Source organism: Sinocyclocheilus grahami, unplaced genomic scaffold (genome assembly GCF_001515645.1).
Source record: "Sinocyclocheilus grahami isolate Dianchi unplaced genomic scaffold, SAMN03320097.WGS_v1.1 scaffold91.1, whole genome shotgun sequence".
NCBI lineage: Eukaryota > Metazoa > Chordata > Actinopteri > Cypriniformes > Cyprinidae > Sinocyclocheilus > Sinocyclocheilus grahami.
Window position 1 is genome coordinate 2238830 of NW_015505270.1, and position 16855 is coordinate 2255684.

The following is a 16855-nucleotide window of genomic DNA, read 5'->3' on the forward strand; positions in this document are numbered from 1 at the left end:
AAGTCATTATAATACATAATTATGTCCCCACTGGATGCAACGAATACCTCTTTTATAATGGGTTTTCATGTTTTTGAATCATCGCTCCGGCCTGACAGGGCATCAACAGTATGGTGAGGGGCGTAACATTTCCGTCACATGCTTGAGGTATTTGGCCAATCATAACGCACTGGATAGCTGACCAATCACAGCACACCTCGCTTTTCAGACCTATGAGCTTTGTAAAAATCAACGCGTTTCAGAAAGGCGGGGCATAGAGGAGAAACAATAATGTACAGTATGTGGAAAATAATGTGTTTTTTTAACCTTAAACCGCATAAACACATTTCATTACACCAAATACACAAAATAATGTTCTTTTTAGCAACATCATATGACCCCTTTAAATGAAATCAATATCTTTTCCTTAGCTGCAACACTGTCTTCAGCAGTTTCAATTAGCACTGACTGTAAAAACCAGAGCTGCATCCCACTTTCTGTTTAACGTATTTAGTTTCATAATCACCAGTGTTAGCAAGTTAATTTGGTAAAGTATGTCATAACACAGAGGTAGTCTTGTATTATCGTATATCAGAATAACGTTTAAAAATAAAGCTTACCTTAAATATTAGCAAAAATGTAAATATTTACTTTAAAACAATGAAAAAAAAAACATTTACTTTGGCATAATATGTTAATAGTATTATTTTTTTACAAAAAGTTCTATTTACAGGTGTATCTCAATGAATTAGAATGTTGTGGAAAAGTTAATTTATTTCAGTAATTCAACTCAAATTGTGAAACTCGTGTATTAAATAAAGTCAATGCACACAGACTGAAGTAGTTTAAGTCTTTGGTTCTTTTAATTGTGATGATTTTGGCTCACATTTAACAAAAACCCACCAATTCACTATCTCAACGAATTAGAATATGGTAACATGCCAATCAGCTAATCAACTCAAAACACCTGCAAAGGTTTCCTGAGCCTTCAAAATGGTCTCTCAGTTTGGTTCACTAGGCTACACAATCATGGGGAAGACTGCTGATCTGACATTGTCCAGAAGACAATCATTGGTACCCTTCACAAGGAGGGTAAGCCACAAACATTAATTGCAAAAGAAGCTGGCTGTTCACAGAGTGCTGTATCAAAGCATGTTAACAGAAAGTTGAGTGGAAGGAAAAAGTGTGGAAGAAAAAGATGCACAACCAACCGAGAGAACCGCAGCCTTATGAGGATTGGATTAAGCAAAATCGATTCAAGAATGAGTGAACTTCACAAGGAATGGACTGAGGCTGGGGTCAAGGCATCAAGAGCCACCACACACAGACGTGTCAAGAAATTTGGCTACAGTTGTCATGTTCTGTTTGTTAAGCCACTCCTGAACCACAGACAAGATTAGTGCCTTACCTGGGCTAAGGAGAAGAAGAACTGGACTGTTGCCCAGTAGTCCAAAGTCTTCCTTCACACTGCCAAAAGCACCAAAAGTTGGTTAATTGACCATGGTGTTGGTGTGCTTGACTGGCCCGCAAACTCACCAGATCTGAACCCCATAGAGAATCTATGGGGTATCGTCAAGAGGAAAATGAGAAATAAGAGACCAAAAAATGCAGATGAGCTGAAGGCCACTGTCAAAGAAACCTGGGCTTCCATACCACCTCAGCAGTGCCACAAACTGATCACCTCCATGCCACGCCGAATTGAGGCAGTAATTAAAGCAAAAGGAGCCCCTACCAAATATTGAGTACATGTACAGTAAATGAACATACTTTCCAGAAGGCCAACAATTCACTAAAATTTTTTTTTTTTTTATTGGTCTTATGAAGTATTCTAATTTGTTGAGATAGTGAATTGGTGGGTTTTTGTTAAATGTGAGCCAAAATCATCACAATTAAAAGAACCAAAGACTTAAACTACTTCAGTCTGTGTGCATTGAATTTATTTAATACACGAGTTTCACAATTTGAGTTGAATTACTGAAATAAATGAACTTTTCCATGACATTCTAATTTATTGAGATGCACCTGTATACTTGCTTGTAGTTTTTTGTACCTCAATGTGCAAATAGTCATGAAAAAAATTCTCTGTTGAGCTAATTTTAAACAAAGTGTCAAATTGACCCCTACTACAACAGACATGACATAATAAAAGAGATGAGAATTATTACATTTCTCACATTTCATTTTTATTCTCTGACAAGCTACAACAGTGGTTTTCTGTTTTTGCATGAATCTAGTTTTTTTTTCAGTGCCAATTTGACCCTCTAACGCAAAGGTTGTACCTAGTTTTTGAGCTCAACAGAAGGGTTGAGATGTGTACACTCGCATGTATTCAAGGTGTAGGGGAAATGTTATTACTTTTTACTTGGTTACATCACATGACATTTTAGAGACATTAAATGAAACTTTGAAAACGGTATAAACGTTTTGCAAAATCCTATGAAATCAAAATGAATACAAAGGGTACATTTCTTATTTGGCAAATGCTTTTTACTTTGTATTTAAAAAAATATTTTCCTTTATTGTGGGCACTGTTATGTAATTATGTCATTGACACTTGTGTGTAATTTAAAGCCAAATTATATTTTTGTGAAGTTTTTGTTTTAATGCAGTGTATATACTGTATGTATATCATTATTCCTGTCAGTAATGAGTCTCCCTTTTCTTCAGGCTACATCCTCAGTGTGGTGTTGTTGACTTTACCCCGGCAGCATCTGGTGCAGCTCTACCTCTATGTGCTCACAGCTCTTCTGCTCTTCGCTGGGCACCAGCTCTCCAGGTCTGTGCTCACAGCACCCCATGCTCGACTGTACACAAACACAATGACACGTTGGTTTTGAAGTGCTGACATGTTGACATTTCTTGTACACACATTCACATTAAATCTAGTTGCAGTGTCACTCATTATTACCGATAAAAAAGTACTCATCACATTTTGAAATAAATGAACTGTTTAGTACTTATCATGACTGTCAAACAGACCGTGCTCAATGACTGGTGTTCCTGCAGGGATTACGTACGTGGAGAGCTGGACTCGGGTTACGAGGGTCCCCTCTACCTGGAGCCACTGTCCATGAACCGCTTTACCACGGCACTCATCGGTACGTCCTGCATTATCAACTCCTAAACAACACCATTTTGTTCTCTTTACTGCTGCAGGGATGAGTTACTCGCAACTGGTGTCGTGTTACTGAACTTCGGTTCCCACCCTTGCTGGAAAAGAGACCTGACTGCTGAACTATAACACAGAATCTGATAAAGAAGAAACCAGATCTCGGTGTGCTCAATTTGCTAATGAATAGAGGCCCTGTGAAATACTTCCAGTTTTACTGGAATTAGGCATTTAGGAATGGAATGACGTGCAGCCATCCCGATCCAAGAAAAACAGCCTTGAATACATTTCTAACTGATTTAATTGATTTAAAAGAGTGAGACTTCATCCCAAGGTAGTGAAACCCAAGACACTGTCACTTAATCATCTTTTATCAACATATGTAGTAGAGGTGGCATATGGAATATCAGTTTGACAGGTCATCCATGGCATCGAGAGTTGGATAAAAGAGAAGTAAGCTAAAACAGGAGCAACTCTACAGTAGAACAAAAATAGCCTAATGCTTTCTGCTCGGTTCTGTATCAAGGAATGTTCTTTATAATTTTAGGAAGCATAGTACTATAGGAGCTCTGATGTATGTAACTTGTTTCAGTAAATTCACATTTACAAATTCCCTGACATTTCCTGGAAAACCATGAAAAATACGGATTTGGAAAAATCATGGAATCCCTAAAATAGAATTTTTGCAAAATACTTTAGAAAAATTCTAAAACAGGTTTTGAATTTAAAATAGGCTTTTTTCAGGTGAAGTCTGTGTAGAATGTTTCAACTTCCTGGGAAAGTCCTGGAAATAATAATAAAAAAAAAAAAAAGTCATGGACAAGTCACAGAAATTTCTTGGAAAATAACCGATATAATTTTTTGTAGTTATGCCAAACTCTAAAATATTTCAATAGGTAAAAATTCGTTTTTGTGAGTAATTATCACATAAAATGTCATGGAAATAATAATAAAGTCACAGAAATTATTGATTTATTTTTTCTAAAATACATTTAAAATATTATAAAGTAGGTCTTAAGCTTTAAAATATTTCAACTGGAAAGGTTGAAAGTCATGTTTAATAAAATTTTTACCTCTGACTTTCTTTATATCCAGATATTTAATCCTCAAAATCTCTGTATTATATAGAAGAATCACACTGCAATATGTTTAGCACAGTTCACAAAGACAGCAGCACCGCAGGGAAGCTGCCTCATTTTACTTGAAATTAAACCATTTGAATAGAAAATATTCATAGGCAAAATATGTGCTCTTTGCTGACCAGACGAATGAAGATCTAAGGCCCCGTCCACACGGAGACGCGTTTAGCTGTATACGCATACATTTTGTATCGTATAGGCGTTTCGAATGCAGTATGCAGAGCCCATGTACTACGTCCCCTTTGGTAACACCGATATCGTGAGAAACTCTTTGCAATATAATTTGTACGTCATTCAATTCTTTAGACCTTGTGATAGCAGCTGATTTGTGTGATGCAACAGAGTTGAACAGAAAAGTTATTCAGCTATTCATTTGAATCGACACTCTGAAATGACACTCATCTTTTTAAATCTAAATACAACAGTTTCATCCCTTCTGACAGTGAAAAGCGACCAAACTGATAGACGCATAACTTCAGTAGTTTAACCCTTTTGTTTTGTTAGATTTGAGTCAAATTGAGATGATGTCTTTTATTTGCCATGTCAACACGGCAAAGCCGACCACATTGTGAGCACTCCCACTGGGAACGTTCAAAGCACCTTTTTAAAGGAAACATTGAGGTGTGTTAGTGTGTTTTTCAGTGCATCTGTAAGTTAGTGTTTGTTCAGTAAGACTATCCTCTCCCTCAGGTCAGGTCGTGGTGTGTACCCTGTGTTCCTGCGTCATGCAAACCAAACAGATCTGGCTGTTTTCTGCACACCTGCTCCCTCTAGTGGCTAGACTGTGCCTCGTGCCCCTGGAGACCATCGTCTTCATCAACCGCTTTGCTATGATCTTCACCGGTCTGGAGGTGCTCTACTTCATCGCCTCCAACCTACTGGTGCCATACAATCTGGCCAAAACTGCCTACAGAGAGCTGGTGCAGGTACGAGTTTTATAGGTGTAGAGAGTGGGGTAAGATGTGTCGCCGCCTCAATTCCACAAACTGCAATATTTTTCTCATGTGATCATGTGCATTTTTTACATGTGAAATTACTTTTCTACACAGCAGATATTTTTTAAAGCAAATTTGTATAAAAATACCTTTTAAAAAGTTTGTTGTTGGTTTGTAATGTTTTTGAAAATAGTGTCTTATCCTCACCAAAGCTGCATTTATTTGATCAAAAGTACAGTAAGAACAGTAATATTGACGAATATGATTAAAACACATGTTTTAATGTATTTTAAATTTAAATTGGTTCATGTTATGGCAAAGCTGAACTTTTAATGTCATGATCCTTTAGAAATCATTAGAATATGCAGATTATATGATACCCAAGAAAACAAATGTGCTGCTTGGTATTTTTGCAAACTTTGATGAATAGAAGGTTCAAAATGACACCTTTCGTATAGAAGTCTTTTCTAACATTATAAATGTATTTACTGTCACTTTTATTGTTTTTGACTGTTTATTTGTCTTCAGTAAGATTGAGTTGTTGTTGTTTTTTTTAAGCTTGTGTGAGTTGGGCTAGTATTATTGTTTTTGTGATATTGAAATTGATGATGAGAATTATGACATTTTAAATGGTATCCAAAAAATGGATATAAAAACCTTACTTAAAGCAAAAATAATTATCATGATATGTATATATTGTTATCATTTAAATAAAATTTCTCACAGTGTTATATAAGACTTTAGAATATCAAACTTTGTTGGTTTGTGAATAATGTGAAGTAAAATAAGATGTTTTTGAAATGTAAATGGTTCACATTTTCATCCTACCAGCCAGTATTTGAACTTTTTTTTTTGTAACATCCCCCTGTTTCTTGTGCTGTTCTGTAGGTGGTGGAGGTGTATGGTTTGCTGGCTCTGGGCATGTCTCTGTGGAATCAGCTGGTTCTGCCTGTTCTCTTCATGTGCTTCTGGCTGGTGCTGTTTGCACTGCAGATCTACACCTACTTCAGCACACGGGACCAGCCGCCCTCCCGAGAGAGGCTGCTCTTCCTGTTCCTCACCAGGTCTGACTGCTGCAACATATAGTCCAGCTACTGAGTCACACTGTTTTTAATCAGCACAAAGGTTAGCGTCTAGACTAGGGATGCTAATGATTGATTGTCGATAATAATCTGTGACAATGACACTTTTCGATGTTCGACTAGGCACAGTGTGTAGTTTTGGGGTTTGTGCGGTTCATGCACAAAACGTGCTGCAGACACATGAGGAAAATACAGGCGAGAGTGATGGGCTGGATCTCTTGTGCAAATAATTCACAATGTACAAATTATGCTTTTAATGTGATCCAGACTTTAAAAGTGCATAAAATATACAAAAATAGAAATAAAATGTTTTCTCCCAGTATTCCAGAGCAACTGACACCATTTGTAAACAGTCAGAAAAGTGAATTATACTTTCCGCACAAGCAAGGATGTTGCACTTTTAGGGGAAAGCAGCAGTGGTGGTAGCGGTTAGTCATACTTACTGGCACAGCCCTACGTGCTTTAGTTATGTTTGGGATCATTTTACTTTAAATGGTGATAATGTTAATTGCAAACATTTTGATTGTGTTTCTAAAATGCAATACAACAATGAGCACCATGATACCATTTAAAAATGATGCATTCAGCGGTCTCAGTGACAGGATATGAAACAGCCAACAATAACCTTGATAAAAAAAATAAAATAAAAAAAAAGGATTCCAAACATAACTACGGCGCGCTTTGAGTGGCATTTACATTTATTCATTTGGCAGATGCTTTTATCCAAAGTGACTTACAGTTGAGGAATACAACAGGAATACAATTTACCATAAGATGGCAATAAACACGAGAAGTGCCCGTTATGCAAGGTTTCAGTCATCGTTTAAAATAGTAAAAGCTAGGACAGGAAGGGATAAAGGATAATAAGAGAATAGAAAAAGTGAAGGCATCAAATTTTTTTTTTCTTTTTTTATGAGGAGGCAATTAGATGCTTACGGAAGAGAGGAGTTTTCAGTTGTTTCTTGAAGATTGTCAGGGATTCGGCTGTCCGGATCGAGTTAGGCAGGTCTTTCCATCAACAGGTTGCGGTGAAAGAAAATGTCCTAGATAGTAATTTTGTACCTCTCTGTGATGGGACCACAAGCCGCCGCTCATTTACAGACCGCAGGCTTCTGGAGGGGATGTAGACGAGTAGGAGAGAGCAGAGGTAGGAGGATGCGGAGAGTGTGGAGCCCATGGCTGTTCTGTAGGCAAACACTGTCTTGAACTAGATGCGAGCAGCAACTGGAAGCCAGTGCAGAGAGATGAGAAGCGATGCGACATGGGCTCTCTTGGGCTCATTGAAAACAAGACCGGCTGCTGCATTCTGAATCATTTGCAGAGGTCTAATTGCACATGTTGGAAGTCCAGCCAAAAGAGCATTACAATAGTCCAGACTAGAAATGACAAGGGCCTGGACGAGAAGCTGTGTTGCATGCTCTGTTAGGAAGGGTTTGATCGTCCTGATTTTGTGTAGTGCGAACCTGCATGATCGTGCTGTTTTTGCAATGTGATCTTTAAAGGTCAGCTGATCGTCAAGAATAACCCCAAGATTCCTGGCCGAACACGATGGGATTATCGTTGAGGAGCCGATTACAGGATTTGCACATCCTGTAATGCCGGTGACTATACACTGCAGTAGACGCATTTTGAAGTGTTAGGGTTAGCGATTAATCGATCAATTGATTGATTGTTAATTTAATTGATGATCGATCATGGGAGTGATCATAAACTGACATCCCTAGTCTAGATATAAACCAGAATGCATTGCAACAAGGATTTGGAATAGCGGAAAATAGGACAGTAGAAATCGTAATCACCATTAGGGCTGTGCGATATTGAAGAAAAATGCGATATGCGATACCTTGTTAAATAATGCGATATTCGATATGTGATACGATATTGCTTTAAGTGTGCAAAATCTATTTAATTTAAATTTTAAAATATTAAAAATGAAAGTTATATAACCAATATATATGTTTCACATTGTTTCTTTCTTGGAAAAGAAAGCATCAGTACAACTTCTGAAAGTGACGAGCAGTGTTTTAGCATTTAACAAATCTGAAAATGTAATTTTAACATCAATGTAAACAAAAAATAAAAATAAATGCCACTTATTTTATATCTATGTAGCTGCATCCCGAATGACGCACTATACATTATGCCCTCATGCACTATGTACTTGTGCACTATGTACTCAACCATGTGTAATATGTATTATATAAGATTATTTTGTCATTCATAATCGGAGTCTTATAGCTCCTCCCCCTTCGGTACGTAATTAAAGCTGCGACAATTGAGTGCATGAAGTGTCCAACATTCCACACTTCATTTTTTCGGTGAAGTGCATCATCCGGGTATTTAAAGTGCACTTTTTATTTTTGGAATTTTCAGTGTGAACGCACTACTCGCACTATTTATACTACAAAACGTCATAGAATAGTGCATAAGTACACGATTTGGGAAGCACCTTGTAACTTTGTCTTTTTTTATTATTACTTAAAGTACACTTTAAGTACTTCAATACCACAGTAAAAACTATAGCGAACATGATTAAAGGCAAGTGAGCAGTCATTAAAAAAATTATAAATATAAGATCAAAAACACCAATTAAAAGCATAGATAAATACAATATAATGGTTACAAATAAAATAATGTCTAACAGTAGTATTCAGGTATAGAAATGTAATTAAGTGTAAGATACTGCATATTGTTCACTGTATGAATTAAATTTAGATTAATCTTTGATTAACATTAGTCACATATTCATCAGCAGGTATTTATAGGTTGCTGTCCCTTTAAGACCGACTGCACAGATCCCATATAATGATACACATCCAATTTCTTTCTCAGCTGTTTACATTCATTTAAAACATAACTGACTGTGTTTACGAGAATGATTGTGGAGACGGGAATTTTGACATAATTCTGTGTGTATGTGTATGTGTCTGTTCAAACTTAAGGAGATGTGAAAGACGAATCAGCTGTGTTCGCGGGGTCAGAAATGCATCTCTGTGTGCGCGTGCGAGACGGCAAAGAGTTGTTTTCTACAACTTATTGCACTTGATAACTCTTTTTAACATCAACCAAGTCAGTCTCGTGCCCAGTCTATTCATTGCTATATGTGTCGACCTAAAACTTTGACTTTTTGCAAAGTTTTGAAGTAGCCTATTATTAAAATGATTCAGATATCACATGCCATTGCGAAATGCATTTTGCGATATTTCGATAATTTCGAGATATCGTGCAGCCCAAATCACTATTTAACAATATGTAGCATATGTAAATGTTTTGTTGGTTGTGTGTGTTCTCTGCAGTATCGCTGAGTGCTGTAGTACTCCTTACTCTCTGCTGGGGCTGGTCTTCACTGTGTCTTTTGTGGCGCTGGGCGTCCTCACCCTCTGCAAGTTCTACCTACAGGGTTACAGAGCTTTTATGAATGACAACACCATGCACAGGTGAGAAACATCCACTCAAATATGCTTACAGTACTCCAGTTCAAAACAACTTTTTTTGCAGGTACTTGTATATATTTAAGAGTGTATACAGTAGTTTCTTTCTCATCTGGTTTTCAGGGGCATGACAGAGGGTATCACTCTGCTGATCTTGGCTGTTCAGACCGGGCTCATTGAGCTGCAGGTCATTCACAGAGCTTTCCTCCTCAGCATCATCCTCTTTGTTGTGGTGGCTTCCATCCTGCAGTCCATGCTGGAGATCGCCGACCCCATAGTTCTGGCACTGGGGGCCTCCAAGGACAAGTAAGAGCCTCGGCACCTCCTGCATACTTCACGCCTGATCAGAATACATCTCTCCTGCAACTTTCAGACAAGGCTTATGTGAAACGGCACATATGTAAATTATTTACAAAAGTATTTTATTTTTGACATTTTCTATATGGTTGGAAAGTTTATTTATTTTTATTGTTTTAATGTATTAATTTAATTTAATTTAACAATTGAACTAGCTTCCAAAAAAAGTCTTGTGACCGTATAAGCCAGAGTAAATGTTAACATGCATTATTTTTTTATTTACTTTTTTACTAGTTTTGATAGGCCTTTTAATGAGGAAATAACATTGTTAGGGCACTCTGAGTACTGGCTGGGCGATATGTGTGTTTTTCTATCTATGTTGAGCATTTCTTGTATCCTCTGTTGTTGCAGGAGCCTGTGGAAGCATTTCAGAGCAGTGAGTCTGTGTCTTTTCCTGCTGGTCTTCCCTGCTTACATGGCTTACATGATCTGCCAGTTCTTCCGCATGGACTTCTGGCTGCTCATAATCATCTCCTCCAGCATCCTCACGTCACTGCAGGTACACAAAGCTCACACACAGCAAATACAAATGAACAGTTGCTATCACATCACATAGAGACTACTGCATTGTCAAGCTTTGTTTAAAGATGAAGTGGTATATTAGTATATCAACCGGACATTTATGATGGGTTGTCTACCTTGGTTATGGAAACAGAAATAAATAGTGTTTCAGAAGCAACATTTTTTTTTTGTCTTGAATATTTTGCACAATAAAACCGAGGATATTTAAGAAAGTAAAAACAAAATAAGAAATACAAATAAAAACATACTATTAAAAAAAATTGTGATTTTGTGTGTGTGTGTGTGTGTATGTACAGTGGGTACGGGTATATATATATGTATATATATATATAGAGAGAGAGAGAGATACTGAAAATATTTATACGATCTATACATTTACAAATGCATATAAATAATTTAAAGGTATAATGTAATATAATTAATGTAATGGATTACCCTCTCTCAGGTTCTTGGCACCCTTCTGATCTATATCCTCTTCGTGGTGGAGGAGTTTCGTAAGGCTCCTGTTGAGAACATGGATGAAGTCATCTACTGTGTCAATGGGACCTACCGGCTCCTGGAGTTCCTGGTGGCCGTCTGCGTGGTGGCTTACGGTGTTTCAGAGACCTTGTTTGGAGAATGGACTGTAATGGGCTCCACCATCATCCTGGTTCATTCCTACTATAACGTGTGGCTAAGGGCCCAGCTGGGCTGGCAGAGCTTCCTGTTGCGCAGAGATGCAGTTCACAAGATCCAAAACATGCCCACTGCTTCCACATTACAACTCCAGCAACATAATGACATCTGTTCTATCTGCTTTCAGGTAAGGGATTGTTTAAGATGTTTTCAGTGCATTTATTCACAACACAAGTTAATTGAATCATAAAAAATAAAAAAAACTTTAAAATGTCTTTCACTGAAGTTCATAACTGTGTTGATCAAAAGTGTTGATCAGTTTAATTGTATAATAATAATAATAATTTTTCATTCGTTGAGTATTACATGGGCCCTGTTTTTATTATTTAATTAATATTTTTGTTCTATACCAAGTTAGAGGGTTTACTGTGTAACTGAGAATGAATGTGTTTACTATGCACTCTTCAAAATCATTGGTACCCCAATGAATCTTTCAGTGATCCGTTCTTAAAAGAACCATTTTATTCTTAGTATAAAGAATATTTTAATAATCTGAACTACCATTTTTGCTCTGAAAAGTTTTCATGCATATTAAAAGTTATTCGTGGAACCACTAATGACAATAAAGAACCTTGATTGAATAAAAATTAACAATATAACCAGATGAATCAGAATCATAATTGAATCATATCACGAGATTGTGAATCGTAGCCAAATGTGGAAATCTTTATTGATATCAATACCAATACAGTGGAATCTGAATTTGCTCTTGCTAGCCTTTAAAGCATTTCCTCATTTGTCAACATGTTCATAATTTCACTTCTTATCTTGGCTGCCTAGTTTTAAACATTGCTTCTCACTTCCATCCTTCAATTCCAGGATATGAAGTCTGCTGTCATCACGCCATGCAGCCACTTTTTCCACGCTGCCTGCTTAAAGAAGTGGCTGTACGTGCAAGAAACGTGTCCTCTGTGCCACGGGCAGCTCAAGAGCCAATTACAGCCAACTAGCTCTCCAGGTGCCACCACCCAAGGCACTCCACCAGCCAATCAGAACCCAGCAGAGGTGGAACAGGAGCAGGGTGAACCACAGGTTGAGTTGGACACTGAGGAAGGCACCCAAGCAAAAAACCCTCCTCCCATAAAAACTTCAGCCAAGCCAGAGCTTGGAACAGACTTGCTATCAGGGAGATCAAAAATCCAGCCTAAAGAATGTGATGTAGCGGCAGAGGGCAGCGCCGAGCCAGCTGGTGATTTGGATGATGGTTCGTGCAGCACGTCACATGTCAATTCCTCTTCATGAGCACATGCCAAGCCAACCTTCAACTCTTATCAGCCTGTTAGGTGTCGCCAAAAACATTTCAAATTGCCAATGTTGACGACTCCATTAGAAGATGGTTAAAGGGATGGTTTACCTTTTTTAAAATAAAAGTTTTGTCATCATTTACTCACACTCTTGACATTCCAAACCCTTTTTGTTCCAGCTGCTCTTTTCCATATAATGTAAAGGGGACAAAGGCTGTTAAATGAGAGCTTGTTTCCACCATAGAATAAAACATTGTTGCAACTATTTATCTGAAAATTTCGATTTTCTCACATTTCTAGGAAAAAAAATAGCAGAATTGCAAAATATTAACGCTCAATTCTGAGTTTACATCTGACAGTTGTGTGTGGTGTTTTTTTCCACCATAGAATAAAAAAGGTCTCTTTTTCTCAGAATTGCAAGTTAACATCACATAATTTTTTTCCCCTCTGAATTCTGAGTACACATCTTGCACTTGTTTTTTTCCTTCTTTTCTGCCACGGAAGGCAACTGCGACTTTTTATCTCACAATTATTGCAGTTTATATCTCACAGTTGACTTTTTTACTCAGAATTGCGAGTTTATGAGGAAAAGAAGTCCGAATTGTGAGATGAAAAAGTTGCGAGTATGTTTTTTTATTCTTCCTTACTGTGAAGTTATAAAAATGACAAAAATATCTCCATATAAGTAGTTTATACAATTCAAAGTCTTCTAAAGCTGGGATTACTTTGTGTAGGGAACAGACCAATTTGAAGTTGTTTCTGAAAACATAAAAAAAAAAATTTTTTCATGTTTTTTATAATCTGCTAAACTTCTCCTTTTGTGTTCCACAAAAGAACATTGTACGACTTTGAAATGGCATGAGTATAAATATATATATATATATCTTGGAGGGGTGATGTGTCCAATTCACAACATCTAGCTACTGGGGTGCCTCAGGGCTCAGTTCTTGGACCTCTTCTCTTCTCTTATCTACGTGGTATCACTAGGTTCTGTCATTCAGAAACATGGCTTTTCATATCACCAGAATGTCTAACAGACATTTCTTGCTGAATGAAGAACCATCACCTTTAACTCAACCTTGCCAAGACAGAACTGCTTGTGGTTTCAGCCAACCCAACACTTCATCACAATTTCTACATCCAGTTAGGCGCATCAACCATACCTCCTTTCAGGACAGCCAGGAACCTTGGAGTTGTGATTGATGATCAGCTTAATTTCACAGACCACATTGTTAGAACTGCCCTGTCCTGCAGATTTGCCTTATACAACATTAGGAAGATCAGGCCCTTTCTATCGGAACATGCTAGACAATTCCTTGTTCATGCTCTTATTCTGTCCAGGCTGGACTATTGCAACGCTCTCTTGGCAGGTCTTCTAGCCAGTTCTATCAAACCTCTGCGACTAAACCAGAATGAGGCAGCAAGAGTAGTCTTTAATGAGCCAAAAAAAGAGTATGTCACACCTCTGTTCATCAACTTGCACTGGCTACCAATAGCTGCTCGCATAAAATTCAAGGCATTGATGTTTGCCTACAAAACAAGCACTGGCTCTGCATCCCTTAATGAAGTACTTATTAGGTGATCACCTCAACTAAATCTTATTTAACCAGGAAAAGTATAAAAACCACTACTGTGGTTATCACTATCCTCTTGCAACAGGACCAGCTGGATGGCAAAAACAGTACTAGAAGTACCTAAAAAATTATTGGAATCAAATAATAACCATTGACCATGCCAAGAGAGTTGAAATGTTTTGCCTTTACTGGCAGAGGGATACAGTGAGTGTCAGGTTGCATCCATCCTTAAAATTTCATAGACAGTGGTTCACAAGAACAAGGTCAAGCTGCAGACATTACAGGGACAACAAAGCTACAGGCTGGCAGAGGGCGTAAATGACTCTCCGATGACCGCCAATTCATTTGAATGTCACTCAACAGCTGCAGGATGACATCAAGTGACCTACAGAAAGAATGGCAAACGGCAGCTGGTGTGAAGTGCACGGCGAGGATGGTTCGAAATAGGCTCCTAGGGGCTGAAGTCATGCAAAGCTAGAAAAAGGCCTTTCATCAATGAGAAGCAAAGAGTGTCCCCGTAATTCAAAAGGCTTATAAATAATTCAGAATGGAGTGTGTTGAAAATCTAAAAATGCAGAAAGTTTCCTGTGAGGGGTAGGTTTAGGGGTAGGGTTGGTGTAGGGCAATAGAAAATACGGTTTGTACAGTATAAAAACCATTACGCCTATGGAGAGTCCCCATAAACCATAAAAACAAACCTGTGTGTGTGTGAGTGTGTGTGTGTGTGTGTGTGTGTGTGTGTGTTTGTTAAAGCCGGTGAGGAGCGCATTTGTTTCAGAATGGATTCCACAGAATAAACTAGCCTACAACATATACTGTGATCTATTGCATCAAATATTCGTGTTGTTTTCGTGTCTTTGTCTCATTCAAATAATTAAAATAAAGTAGAGACTTATGAGTTCGATTTCTTTTCTAAAAAGAAATGAAAGAAAAAGAGAGAAATCAGACGGATTTGAATAGCATGTGCTGTCATAAATAAATGGTACGCCAGAAAAAATATTCTGGAACTACAGAAATAAAGATTATTTGTATGATTATGTGGTAGCTATAAGACGCACGCGCGCGCATGGAGACGAAGCTGATATGAAATGGTCGATTACACAATATAAATCAAAAGTAATACATAGATTGGAATTATACTCAATATTTTGCACATGTACATTTGCAAAAACATGTCAATCTTATTCGATTTCTATACATTTTGGGCTGTTTCCTCCTTTAGCAATGAAGGTGCACGGTTATGCCTTGGACAAAAAAAAAAAGTACAGAATGTGAAAAAAAACCAAAAACGAAATTCCAAAAATGTCATTTGAACGACAGCACTGTAACATTTGATTGTTTGATATAAGGACATGGATACTGTGGAAACTCAGGAACTGAATTTTAGCCAATCAGATATGCCTCATACACTATAATGAACTTCACTGTACATTTAAACTGCCTCAAAGTTTCTGAATTCGAATGAACCTGCTAACCGCATGGTTCCCGTTTTGCGAATCAATTCCTACACTCTTAAAAATAAAGGTGCTTCAAAAGGTTCTTCAAGCGATGCCATAGAAGAACCATTTTTGGTTCCACAAAGAACCATTCAGTCAAAGGTTCTTTAAAGAACCATCTCTTTCTTACCTTTTTATAATCTGAAGAACCTTCTTTCGCCACAAAGAACCTTTTGTGAAACAGAAAGGTTCTTCAGATGTTAAAGGTTCTTTATGGAACCATTTAGACGAAAAGGTTCTTCTATGGCATCGTGAAGCACCTTTATTTTTAAGAGTGTAACATCCTTTAAGTAGGCTAAGTTTTTATTTGTGTGACAATCTACAGTGGACGTTTAGGCTATATAATGTTCTCTAATGGTTATGTTTAGCTTTCAGGTGCAGGTGAAGTCTTTCCATTTTGAAATCTTTAGTGCGCTTGCGAATGTCAATGTGGATGCCACTGCAACATTGCACAACACGTGTCGTATTCAGCTGCGACATGCAATCTGTCCTTATTAACGGCTTTCTCGAGCTCACATTAAGCTTTTACGCGTGAACAAGACACAAGTGTTTTATTGTCACGCCGGCAATTACAGCGTCAAGAAGATAACAATCAATTCCTACACTCTTAAAAATAAAGGTGCTTCAAAAGGTTCTTCAAGCGATGCCATAGAAGAACCATTTTTGGTTCCACAAAGAACCATTCAGTCAAAGGTTCTTTAAAGAACCATCTCTTTCTTACCTTTTTATAATCTGAAGAACCTTCTTTCGCCACAAAGAACCTTTTGTGAAACAGAAAGGTTCTTCAGATGTTAAAGGTTCTTTATGGAACCATTTAGACGAAAAGGTTCTTCTATGGCATCGTGAAGCACCTTTATTTTTAAGAGTGTAACATCCTTTAAGTAGGCTAAGTTTTTATTTGTGTGACAATCTACAGTGGACGTTTAGGCTATATAATGTTCTCTAATGGTTATGTTTAGCTTTCAGGTGCAGGATCTTGTGAATATAGCCTTCAGAGGTTTTTTACAGAGAATCTGAAGAACGCCAAATGGCCCCTCAAGTCTTTCCATTTTGAAATCTTTAGTGCGCTTGCGAATGTCAATGTGGATGCCACTGCAACATTGCACAACACGTGCCGTATTCAGCTGCGACATGCAATCTGTCCTTATTAACGGCTTTCTCGAGCTCACATTAAGCTTTTACGCGTGAACAAGACACAAGTGTTTTATTGTCACGCCGGCAATTACAGCGTCAAGAAGATAACTAGATGGATCAATACAGAGCCATTTTGCGGGAGGTTTGTAGCGTCTAACTCCAATCAGCTTCTGTTGAA

The 16855-nt window shown here is 37.7% G+C and overlaps 1 protein-coding gene across 2 annotated transcripts in view; it reads left to right on the plus strand.

Annotated features, from left to right (window-relative positions):
* LOC107587238 (RING finger protein 145) overlaps positions 1 to 12973 on the plus strand; it is a 23007-nt gene extending 10034 nt beyond the window's left edge. For both annotated transcript variants that reach the window (XM_016274946.1, XM_016274945.1), the window contains exons 3-11: positions 2647 to 2755; positions 2986 to 3077; positions 4918 to 5153; positions 6051 to 6226; positions 9541 to 9681; positions 9799 to 9981; positions 10384 to 10531; positions 11000 to 11356; positions 12049 to 12973. In XM_016274946.1, the coding sequence (XP_016130432.1) occupies positions 2647 to 2755; positions 2986 to 3077; positions 4918 to 5153; positions 6051 to 6226; positions 9541 to 9681; positions 9799 to 9981; positions 10384 to 10531; positions 11000 to 11356; positions 12049 to 12471 (1865 nt within the window). In that variant the 3' untranslated portion in view covers positions 12472 to 12973. The remainder of the gene's footprint in view (positions 1 to 2646; positions 2756 to 2985; positions 3078 to 4917; positions 5154 to 6050; positions 6227 to 9540; positions 9682 to 9798; positions 9982 to 10383; positions 10532 to 10999; positions 11357 to 12048) is intronic.
* Positions 12974 to 16855: the final 3882 nt, after the last annotated feature.